At 43.4% G+C, this 12,451-nt stretch overlaps 1 protein-coding gene across 1 annotated transcript; it reads left to right on the forward strand.

The window, feature by feature from the left end:
* The first annotated feature begins 1,537 nt into the window (after nt 1-1,537).
* Nucleotides 1,538-11,477, forward strand: LOC306918825 (GTPase IMAP family member 4-like). Its single transcript, XM_079531681.1, has 6 exons — nt 1,538-1,602; nt 6,894-6,920; nt 7,427-8,185; nt 8,908-9,078; nt 10,176-10,292; nt 10,480-11,477. Exons 2-6 carry the CDS (start codon nt 6,899-6,901, stop codon nt 10,563-10,565), a joined length of 1,155 nt encoding a protein of 384 aa, XP_079387807.1. The 5' UTR covers nt 1,538-1,602; nt 6,894-6,898; the 3' UTR covers nt 10,566-11,477.
* Nucleotides 11,478-12,451: the final 974 nt, after the last annotated feature.

The raw sequence follows: 12,451 nt of genomic DNA on the forward strand, positions 1-12,451 counted from the left end.
TTTTTACTCATAAAACAAGTTGCATCTGACCGTCTCAGATGCCATTTCTCATGTTTATTTGCGAACGCTGACGCGTTTCGGCAGAGCTAAAATAAGATACTGTTTTTACTCTCTTCGCTTGCTCTTTTGTGTGCACTTTATTCTGTCAAGTTTTAGTGTACACGAGATGTAACAATAAAGTACGACCTTGGACCTGCAAAGAAGCAGTAGAATGGAAATCACAAGATGAGAACTTCAAATCACTGACCGCTTCTGCTGTGTCAATGTAGGTGTGCGTGTGTGTGTGCGCGTGCGTGCGCGCGTGTGTGTGCGTACAGTACAAGCTGCATCCCATCACAACAGTGTGAGCTTGTAGATCTTCTATCTGGAAAGATGCACGTTTGAAAACTTAAACCGATAAAAAGGACAATTTGGACATAATGAGCACTATATTTTAGAGGTGTGTATTGGCAATTTGGCACTAGCTGCCCTCACAATCCCACTACTAGGCAGTATCAAAATAGGGTGGACGTGGGGGAACTGCCCATAGATCCGAAGTCCCGTTAGTCCGAACATGCACTGCTCCCGTGCTTGCGGTTATGTTTAGGTTAGGATTAGAGATAGGGATAGTAATTTCGGAACAAGGAACCTTCTGACTAACGACACGGCACCGGACGTGGTGCGTGTTAGCTAATAGTGAGTAATGTTAGAGACCTTACCAGCACACCACTCGCCTCCACATTTCCACAGACTATCCATAAGCACTCTGCCAAGGTTCTAGGGTTATTGTCCCGCACACAATGTCTTCACATAATGTAGGCCTACAGTTAATATGAAACACATCATTCAGGCACATTTCAACCACCTCTTTTGCCCAGTAGGACCACTGGAAGCCATATGTCATCAAAAAGCGACGTGCACCTACGGGTAACATATTTCTACAGGCCAAATGCTTCTGTGCTACACCTTTTTCTTTTCTTCTTCTTTCCTTGGGTCTCCCTGAGGGCTACATTTTCATGAACGTGTGTGTTTCTCATTAATAATAATAATAACTTCCCAATGAGTTCTGAATTTTAATGAATGTAGAATTATGTGCAGGATATAATTTACATACAACTGTGAGGGACTTCATTTATTTGACTAAGTTTATTTATTTTTTAAATAGCTTATTTTAAACCAAAGATCCTCTCTCTCACACTAATGCCAGTGATCACCCTCCTCTGTGCCAACGTTGCCACCGGTGCCAAAGGTTACCTAGCCCTGCTGTAAAACATGCTGTAAGCGTAAAATGGTGTCTTATGAAACCCGTGAGGGTTTATTGGCACTTTGTGTGCTGCAGGACACAGACAAAGACAAATAATCAATCAATATTCTACATAATATATAAAAACTAAATACAAGACATTATACAAAAATATGTTGATTGTCAAAAGGCTCATGGAGAGTAACTCCCATCCAATCAAGACTGAGTGAGTGTCAGCTTGTCAATTGGCCACGCACAGGTGTTGGAGGCTATATAAGTAGAACCTGCTGCACTCATTCATACTCAGAAGATCACCACACCAGTGCTGTGTCTACCAACCTCCAGAACACCGTCTCTCTCTTCACCCTCCAAGAACAAACGTGAGTCAGAAAGCCTCTGGAAAATCAACTGTTTATTCATTGCCATAATCACCTCATCACCCATCATGGACTGCACTGCACTGCCCATGTGCTTTGTAGTTTGGCTTGGATGTTTGCCACGGTTTATTTGTTTATACGATGAACAGCAGTTCGTATTTGTTTTTCCGGTAACGGTTCATTGAACATGAAATTTGGAATAATAGACCTAGTGCATCATCTTTATATATATATATATATATATCTTGATTTCATTATATCCATTCGGCCTACATTATTAGTGATTACTTATTTATATTTATTACATGTTCTGAAGTTGGTTTATTATTTTTGAAGTTATTAGATTGAACTGCTATTTATGATTTGGAGATTATTATTATTGCTTATACCATCAGGGGCTAAACTACATGGCAGTGGGCCCCGGTGCAGATATATTGTGTAGGCCACCTAACTACATAGCAGTGGGCCCCGGTGCAGATATCTTGTGTAGGCTAAACTACATGGAAGTGGGCCCCGGTGCAGATATCTTGTGTAGGCCCCCTAACTACATGTCAGTGGGCCCCGGTGCAGATATCTTGTGTAGGCCCCCTAACTACATGTCAGTGGGCCCCGGTGCAGATATCTTGTGTAGGCTAAACGACATGGCAGTGGGCCCCGGTGCAGATATCTTGTGTAGGCTAAACGACATGGCAGTGGGCCCCGGTGCAGATATCTTGTGTAGGCCCCCTAAACTACATGTCAGTGGGCCCCGGTGCAGATATCTTGTGTAGGCCACCTAACTACATAGCAGTGGGCCCCGGTGCAGATATCTTGTGTAGGCCACCTAACTACATAGCAGTGGGCCCCGGTGCAGATATCTTGTGTAGGCCCCCTAAACTACATGGCAGTGGGCCCCGGTGCAGATATCTTGTGTAGGCCCCCTAAACTACATGTCAGTGGGCCCCGGTGCAGATATCTTGTGTAGGCCACCTAAACTACATGTCAGTGGGCCCCGGTGCAGATATCTTGTGTAGGCCCCCTAACTACATGGCAGTGGGCCCCGGTGCAGATATCTTGTGTAGGCCCCCTAAACTACATGGCAGTGGGCCCCGGTGCAGATATCTTGTGTAGGCCCCCTAACTACATGGCAGTGGGCCCCGGTGCAGATATCTTGTGTAGGCCCCCTAAACTACATGTCAGTGGGCCCCGGTGCAGATATCTTGTGTAGGCCCCCTAACTACATGGCAGTGGGCCCCGGTGCAGATATCTTGTGTAGGCCCTAAAATATTATTATGGCTGGCAGTCCTTCAGTATATCAGGCTGCAGGCTGCAGGCTGCAGGCAGCAGGCTGTAGGGCTGCAGCCTGCAGCCTGCTGCCTGCAGGCTATCAGAAATGACTTTGGACAGATGGAAAAAACTTGAGTTAAACTTGCAGAGTGACAGATTACTTTACCTGGGTTACATCTTCTGATAGTGCTGACTGCTGACATGACATAATAATCCCATAGTATTTCATTAGCGTGACGGTCTGACGGAACAAATATGTGACAAATATAGTCTACAGCTGAGCTTGTTGTGCTGATGACAGGCAGCGTGCCATGAACACACGTTGAAACAAGGTGGTAAAGATAAGGAGAGGACAGTGATGTCACTGTTATGCAACACGGAAGTAGTATGGACTTGAAGCTGTTTATAAACCAGTCAGTCAGTGACATCACAGACTAATCCTTGGTGTTACTCTTCCTGCGACCGATAGCCCCTGAAACCATACAGAGACACAATGACAGTTGAGTTGACCAAAGTGTGAAGGAGTCCGGTGGTGGCTGCTGCTAGCACCCAAGGTGACGGGTCCATGCAGCATCTGTCAAACATAAACACATTATTATTTTTAAAACACCCCGTCGCGCGTCAGCTAACTTGCCGATATGGCTTAATTCTTACATGCGCTGGACATGATCAGCAGTGGAAAGAGGAAGGTGACTGATCAGTCTGGATCATAAGCATTCGCTGGTCCCAAATTTGCAAAACACTAGTGCTTCTAATTGAACATACAGACTGTCAGTTTGTTGAAAGATGTAGTACCTGTGCTGTGTCACAAGATGGTGCACTTTCCTAACTTTCGGGGTGGTCTCACAAACTCCAACTTAACCATTGTTAGTACAGTGAAAAGAATGCTGAGGCCTCATTCACACGTACCAAACACCAATCAAGCAATGTTTGGTCGTTTTTGTTTTGTTTTTTTGGTCCACCACAATGCTTTTCCAATGGGAGTCACATGGTTTGATCAAACATTTGTGTTTGATCGCTGATTGCTGATTGCGCCCCCCTCATCAAACACAAATGTTTGGTCAAACCATGTGACTCCCATTGAAAATTAATTGGAGCAGCAATCAAATTGCAATGCAGTGGGTGCGGGTCACATGGTTATTATAGAGCAGGGCTGGGCAACTTTGACGATGGAGAGGGCCACGACATTTCCACACTCACTCCCTATAGGGCCATATATTACTGTTGTAGCAAAAATAGCCGATCTACAAGCTCAAAACACGGCGCAGTTTTGAGCTTGTAGATCGGCTATTTTTGCTATATTCGAATTGGAATCCTGAAAATTAACATTTTTATGTAATTTCAAATGCCTTTAATTAGGCTATACTTGTGTTGAAGCAATGAGCTACTAATAGTAATAACAGCTGGTCATGTTTGCATGTTGTGGAATTGTAAACAGCTGAAACCAATATTATATCAGTATTCTGACATTAATCCGCTTGACAGAGGATGTCAAACACAGCAGTAATATATCACAATTCAAAACATTGCTCAAGCGTATTACCCTGGCTAAATATAGTTTATCGTGTGTGTGTGTGTGTGTGTGTGTGTGTGTGTGTGTGTGTGTGTGTGTGTGTGTGTGTGTGTGTGTGTGTGTGTGTGTGTGTGTGTGTGTGTGTGTGTGTGTGTGTGTGTGTGTGTGTGTGTGTGTGTGTGTGTGTGTGTGAAACAATACTAATATCTAACTAAAACATTCATAATCACTACAGTGACACGGGTGTGGGTTGGGTGTAGGGTTGTTATTTGTTTTTCTCTTTTTTGTCTCTGATTAATGTATTGTTAAACTGATAACTATGCTGAGTATTTATAATGCTGTGCTGTGAGTAGGATGGGCCCATGCCTTTTGATCACCTTCACGGGTCTTCATTATTTTTTTCTTTCTCTACTGATGTGCACTTGAATCTGTTCTGTGAAGATGTTCAAATAAACAAAACTAAACGTAACCTCGGGGCCACATTAAGTGAAGGTGGGGGCCGCATGTGGCCCCCGGGCCGCCAGTTGCCAACCCCTGTTATAGAGATTGCTGGACAGTGTTAGTTGAGGTCAGGAGGAGGAGATCAAGTTCTACCAAATAGTTTTGGTTTGGTAAGGTGGCTCCACATCTTGATGAGACATCTTCTATCATGATGAGACAGTCTTGCACCTTGCATAGTTGTGATGTCGGGCATGCCAATGGAGGGTGAAGGCGACGTGTTGGGAGACAATTGTCTGGGAACGATTGTTTCTTTAACGACAGACTGATATAGCAATATCTAGTTTGCTGACAGGACCCTTAGTATAACTGGTGTCTAGTAATATCAGTTTACTGCAGTTTAGGGACCTTGACGGCTATGCAATGACTAGAATCTAGTTTGACCAATTGAAAAATGGGAGTCCAAACCGTCATGTATAACTGTCCTCCACACACATGAGTGATTACACCACGATAAAGATTTAAAGGAATGCCTTACTGTGGTTCCTACAGAACCCAGGACCTTACTGTCCTTCATACAGAACCCAGGACCTAACTGTCCTTCATACAGAACCCAGGACCTTACTGTGGTTCATACAGAACCCAGGATCTTACTGTGGTTCATACAGAACCCAGGATCTTACTGTGGTTCCTACAGAACCCAGGACCTTACTGTGGTTCATACAGAATCCTGGACCTTACTGTCCTTCATACAGAACCCAGGATCTTACTGTGGTCCATACAGAACCCAGGACCTTACTGTCCTTCATACAGAACCCAGGACCTTACTGTGGTCCATACAGAACCCAGGATCTTACTGTGGTCCATACAGAACCCAGGACCTTACTGTGGTCCATACAGAACCCAGGACCTTACTGTGGTCCATACAGAACCCAGGACCTTACTGTGGTTCTTACAGAACCCAGGATCTTACTGTCCTTCATACAGAACCCAGGACCTTACTGTCCTTCTGAAGGACAGTAAGGTCCTGGGTTCTGTATGAACCACAGTAAGATCCTGGGTTTTGTATGAAGGACTCCTTCATACAAAACCCAGGATCTTACTGTGGTTCATACAGAACCCAGGATCTTACTGTCCTTCATACAGAACCCAGGACCTTACTGTCCTTCATACAGAACCCAGGACCTTACTGTCCTTCATACAGAACCCAGGACCTTACTGTGGTTCATACAGAACCCAGGACCTTACTGTGGTTCATACAGAACCCAGGACCCTACTGTCCTTCATACAGAACCCAGGACCCTACTGTCCTTCATACAGAACCCAGGACCTTACTGTGGTTCATACAGAACCCAGGACCCTACTCTCCTTCATACAGAACCCAGGATCTTACTGTGGTTCATACAGAACCCAGGACCTTACTGTGGTTCATACAGAACCCAGGATCTTACTGTGGTCCATACAGAACCCAGGGACAGGCCTTAATTTTCAGGGCCGATGAGAGTTCTATGGCTGAGGATCTTCAAGGGGTCTGGGGCAAAGCAAAGCAAAGCAAAGTTACTATATTTACCCAGGGTAACTGGACTAAGCATCAGATACTTGTTTACAGCCAGGCCCTGCTCATAGAACATTTCATGGTAGTGGTTCAATGCCTTGCTCAAGGGCACTTCAGCGGTGGTAATTTTAACGTGCCGGTCCGGGGATACGAACCTTCCGGTATCAAGACCGCTCCGCAAACCGTTCGGCCACCGCTGCCACAAACCTCAGAGGTACTACAACGTGGTCACTAAATCTTTGAGTGATAGTATCACTTTTTTCACATTAACCGGTTGATGCTGAGTGCCAAGCAGGGACTGACCCCCCCAATCCAACCCTTGATGCTGAGTGCCAAGCAGGGAGGCTCTGGGTCCCATTTTTACAGTCTTTGGTATGACCCGGCTGGGGATCGAACCCCAACCTCCCAGTTTCAGGGCGGACACTCTAGCCACAAGTCCACTGAGCTGGTGATTTTTTTTTGAATGAATTTGTTTTTATTAATGTCAGATGTGTTGATATTTCTTCATTTGTCTTTCTGCAGGAGTCATGGCAGAGGCCAGAGTTGACGGTAGGTGACAGTTATGGGAAAGGAGGTGTTTCACACAACAACAATACATGATTTAATTATCGCTCAGACATTCTACTTTACTCCCACTATACCTTCGACAGGCAGCCTCAGTAGACATTTATAAAGCACAGCTCAAGACCTACTTCTAAACTCTAGCTTTTAAAATCCTTGCTGTTATTCATGGCCTTATTCACTGCTATTAGTTTATTTTATTTTACGCACACGCACACGCACACGCACGCACACGCTAAATGTCTTCACGAAAAATAGCTGATCTACAAGCTCACAATGTGTAACATTGCCACCTGCCACATTTTGCATACAGAATGTTAACAGAATGTCGTCTATATTATGTTTTAATGTTTTAAATAATTACAATAGTGATGCCAGGGCATAATGGTTAAACTGTAACAGGATCAACACAATGAATGTACCTGTAAATTAATTCACACAGCTGTTATCGTCTGTCTGTCTGTCTGTCTGTCTGTCTGTCTGTCCTTCATCAGCTCTCATAACAAATGAGGATGAAATTCGGATTCAGATATTAGGATTGAGTAGAGCTGGAATCACTGCCACTGGAAACGCCATCCTGGGTTACGGAGCATTTAAAGCCACATCGACCAGCTGTGAGAAGATCACAGGTGTAGTTGACGGCAGAAAGGTTTCTGTTATTGACAGCCCAGGATGGTTTGACGTGTTTGACGCAATGCAGCGCGAAGATGAAACTGGTCAAAAGCTCTTTGAAGAAGAGCACGAGCGGTGTGACCGTTTAGCTGCTCCTGGTCCTCATGTGGTCCTGCGTGTGATCCAAATGGGAAAATACACACCTGAGGAGAAGAGACTTGTTGAACTGATGGAGACAATATGTGGCTTGCCCTTCAGTCATCCAAACGGCATGATTATTTTCACTCATGGTGGCGATCTTGATCTTCAACACTGTTCAGTTGAAGACTGTTGGAAAGCTTTTCCAAAACTACAACAAACCATCAGTAAATACGGTGGTGATGTTTGCTGTCATGTCTTCAACACTGAGGATCCCTCTCAGGTCACTGAGCTGATGGAGAAAATCAGCCAGCTGATGATGAAGAACGGTGGAGGTTACCTCACCAAAGAGATGGGGCAAAAACACCTAGAGATGAATGAAGAAAACAAAGCAATGCAAGAAGAGCTGGACAGAATATGGATGGAACTGGAAACATCTGAGGATCTGAAACAAACATGTCAGACACTGAGAAAGCGATTTGATGAAGAAGCAAGGAAACAAGGTGAGAGGGGCAAGGAAACGAGGTGAGAGAAGGAAACAAGGTGAGAGAAGGAAACAAGGTGAGAGAAGGAAACGAGGTGAGAGAAGGACACAAGGTGAGAGAAGGAAACAAGGTGAGAGGCAAGGAAACAAGGTGAGAGAAGTTAACAAGGTGAGAGAAGGAACTCATCCCTCATTAACCCTTTATATACTTTGTTGTACAACTATAGCAGAAACTGTTGTTATTGTGCATGTAACAGTCAGTTAGTTTTAACATACTTCCCAACTATTGTGTGTGTGTGTGTGTGTGTGTGTGTGTGTGTGTGTGTGTGTGTGTGTGTGTGTGTGTGTGTGTGTGTGTGTGTGTGTGTGTGTGTGTGTGTGTGTGTGTGTGTGTGTGTGTGTGTGTGTGTGTGTGTGTGTGTGTGTGTGTGTGTGTGTGTGTGTGAGTGAGATCAGTTTACTAAGAGAGGTTAATTTATAAAAGACAATAAATAAAGAGATTAAAACTGAAACAGGAAGATGGTCTGAGGATGATGAAGAAGCAGGTGATGTCATCAGTGTAATCACACATGACTGTACAGGAAAACATTTCTATTCCCTTCCAGACTACAATATTACAGTAAACACAATTAAGTGAAAGACATATCGAGAAAATGTATTAATTGAGGATTTCAAAATGTCTGTGGTTCATCTATTCTAAACTGACATACAGTATGTTTTATATGTTGTGTTCTATAAAAGAGATGCTAGCGGCTATGAAACAACACTTTGGAGGGGAACAGAAAAGACTGAAGTCCAAAGTAGAGCAGCTCACAGTTCAACTGGGGGACAAAGAGAGGCGAGACGTGGAGTTGGAGAAGAAACGAGAGAGAAGAGAGATGCAACTGGAGAAGACCATCCACACACTACAAGGTAGACACTAGATTAGAACACCATCCACACACTACAAGGTAGACACTAGATTAGAACACCATCCACACACTACAAGGTAGACACTAGATTAGAACACCATCTACACACTACAAGGTAGACACTAGATTAGAACACCATCCACACACTACAAGGTAGACACTAGATTAGAACACCATCCACACACTACAAGGTAGACACTAGATTAGAACACCATCTACACACTACAAGGTAGACACTAGATTATAACACCATCCACACACTACAAGGTAGACACTAGATTAGAACACCATCTACCCACTGCAAGGTAGACACTAGATTAGAACACCATCTACACACTGCAAGGTAGACACTAGATTATAACACCATCTACACACTACAGGGTAGACACTAGATTAGAACACCATCTACACACTACAGGGTAGACACTAGATTAGAACACCATCCACACACAAGGTAGACACTAGATTAGAACACCATCCACACACTACAAGGTAGACACTAGATTAGAACACCATCCACACACTAAAAGGTAGACACTAGATTAGAACACCATCCACACACTACAAGGTAGACACTAGAACACCATCTATACACACTACAAGGTAGACACTAAAACACCATCCACACTACAAGGTAGATACTAGTGATGTGCAGGTCAGGTGTTTTTCTTAACCCGCCACAGAGCCCAACCCGTCCCACGAAACATGTGAATCAACAATCCTTCCCTCCACAAAAACAAAAAGTAGCCTACTGATCGTCGTTTCAACATTCATTAGCCCTTCGCTAAGTCCCGCCCCAACTCGTCCTTGTCCAATAGGCACGTCAGCAGCCTATTTCCTGAAAAGTAACAGTTTTGGACATGCAATGTTTCCACCCGACAGAGACTAAACTGTATGTTTCATCTACTGTATGTGTTCTGTAAAAGAGTCACAACAGGTTGTTCTCCAAGATGTTTCATCTACTGTATGTGTTCTGTAAAAGAGTCACAACAGGTTGTTCTCCAAGATGTTTCATCTACTGTATGTGTTCTGTAAAAGAGTCACAACAGGTTGTTCTCCAAGATGTTTCATCTACTGTATGTATGTGTTCTGTAAAAGAGTCACAACAGGTTGTTCACCAAGAGATTAAACAGCTAAAGGGAGAACTGGAGAAGATCACAGATCAGCTGAAGGACAAAGAGAGTCAACTGGAGAAGATCAACCAGGAACTAGAAGGTAGATCACACACACACGCATGCACGCACACACACACACCCCCAGTTTCACCAATTTGTGAATTCTGGCCTTGTCAACGAGCGTGATATCGTTTCAGGCCTTCATTTGAGCTCTGAAACATTATATAAAACAACTGTTATTGTTGCGCATGTACGACTGATAGAGAAATATACCCTTCAAGGTGCAGAGGACAAGCTGAAGTCTGAGGGTGGAGTTCGTCAACAGAGTCTCAGCGGCCAACCTGGATTCTCTGCTGGACCAACTTCTGCATGAGGGCGTCATCAACGACGGCGAAATGGAGTCCGTCAAAGACGTGAAGCCCAGGGCAGAAAAAGCACGGGCGATTATTGACATCGTGCGGAAGAAGGGAGACGAAGCCAGCTCAAAAATGATCAGGATCCTGAAGAAGGACCAAAACTTCCGTGAACTGCTGTCCAAATAAGGACACGAGGTTGAACATTTGTTTTCACCAATGCAATTCAAATGAGCTTTATTGATGATGATAACAAACATCTACATTGCCAAAGCAAGTGTCAAAATATAATAAAAACGATGTATGCTAATCAATGCATATGATTGCAAACTATAACACATGGATATGTATCAATTGTCACATGTAGATTGAGTATTGTATTTACTAATTTAAATAGGTTTAAATACTTTTCTATTCAATATCTCTACAAATTGGTCTATCAATACATGTGTGTATTCTCTGTGTTCATGTCACGGTTGGGGTTTGTCCAAATTGTGTTCAAACTTCAGATACAATGTCGCTCCTTTTCACCTCTAATGGGGGGCGTTTCCCCGGTTGAACAAATATCGCGTGGAAGGAACACGTTTTTCCAACCCGTTCCTTTCCCCTCCAGGCGCCCCGGCTGACCAGGGGGAGGCAGTATAGAGACCAGGATTACTGCATTTTTCTTTGTGAGGGTACCGAGTGGTAAATGTCTGGCTTTCTTTCGGACAGGCCATCCGAAACGTTCGCACGTTGGATGGAGCTCGTATTGATCACATTCCATTTGTACTTTAATTAATCTCAAATTAATGAATGATGTACATTATAATAATTCATATGATGATGTTGATTCTGTCAAATCAAGTCTTATAGTGCATTGTGGGTTAAATATGGATTTTGTTTTTAATTATTTCTGAAATTAATTTGAATTTTTTTTGACTTGTTTTACTTCTGATTATTATCATTATTAGACTATTATAATTGTATTTTGTATCTTAAAGGGAATAAAAGTCCACGACCCAACAAAGGGTCATTGTTTGGGAACCCATATGAGGAGAAAATGCTAATTGGTGAATATAAATAAGTTAAATATCCTACTGTATCATTCTGTGTTGTATAAAACAATAAACACCAGGCCTATCCTAACACATGAGTATTCATTGTTTTATGACATTAAATTATGGTTTATTATGATGTATTTATATTGTTTTATTATTTACAAAGCTCACATTGTGCAGCTGAACCGTGTAAGTGTACATATGGTGTTTTTGATTGATTGATTGAAATATGTATTAACAGTTTGCAGAATTACAGTACATTTCAAGCACAAACTCAATACAAAGACTGTTAACTGTGAGTGGACGACCCAATTAGGCTACACTTGTTTACAAGAGGGTCCACCATGTTCAATTCATCAAAACATTTAGAGACGTACAAACCATACTTTGGGCTGGTGAAGAACACACCATACTTTGGGCTGGTGAAGACCACACCATACTTTGGGCTGGTGAAGACCACACCATACTTTGGGCTGGTGAAGACCACACCATACTTTGGGCTGGTGAAGACCACACCATACTTTGGGCTGGTGAAGACCACACCATACTTTGGGCTGGTGAAGACCACACATGCCAGGGCTGATTTTCTGGTGCCATGCAGGCCGTGCCTGGAGACATGTTTGGGTGAGCGGAGAGTCGCTTACCGCTCAGTAGGATACAACAGCAGTGACAACGCACAGCATTGTGTACGTGGGGAGCGGCTAAATCGGGGAAAAGAGGAGTAAAATAAATCATCATGGGAGCAGAAGGGAGTAAAACATTTTAAAAATGTTTGGCGCCGGTCCGATCAGAAGCTTTTATCAGTGTAAGGCTCTGTTCCAAATTAACTACAGACAGACACAAATACAGGGGGAAAAGTGTGTGTT

The sequence above is a fragment of the Electrona antarctica genome (assembly GCF_951216825.1).
Source record: "Electrona antarctica genome assembly, contig: scaffold_106, whole genome shotgun sequence".
Classification (NCBI taxonomy): domain Eukaryota; kingdom Metazoa; phylum Chordata; class Actinopteri; order Myctophiformes; family Myctophidae; genus Electrona; species Electrona antarctica.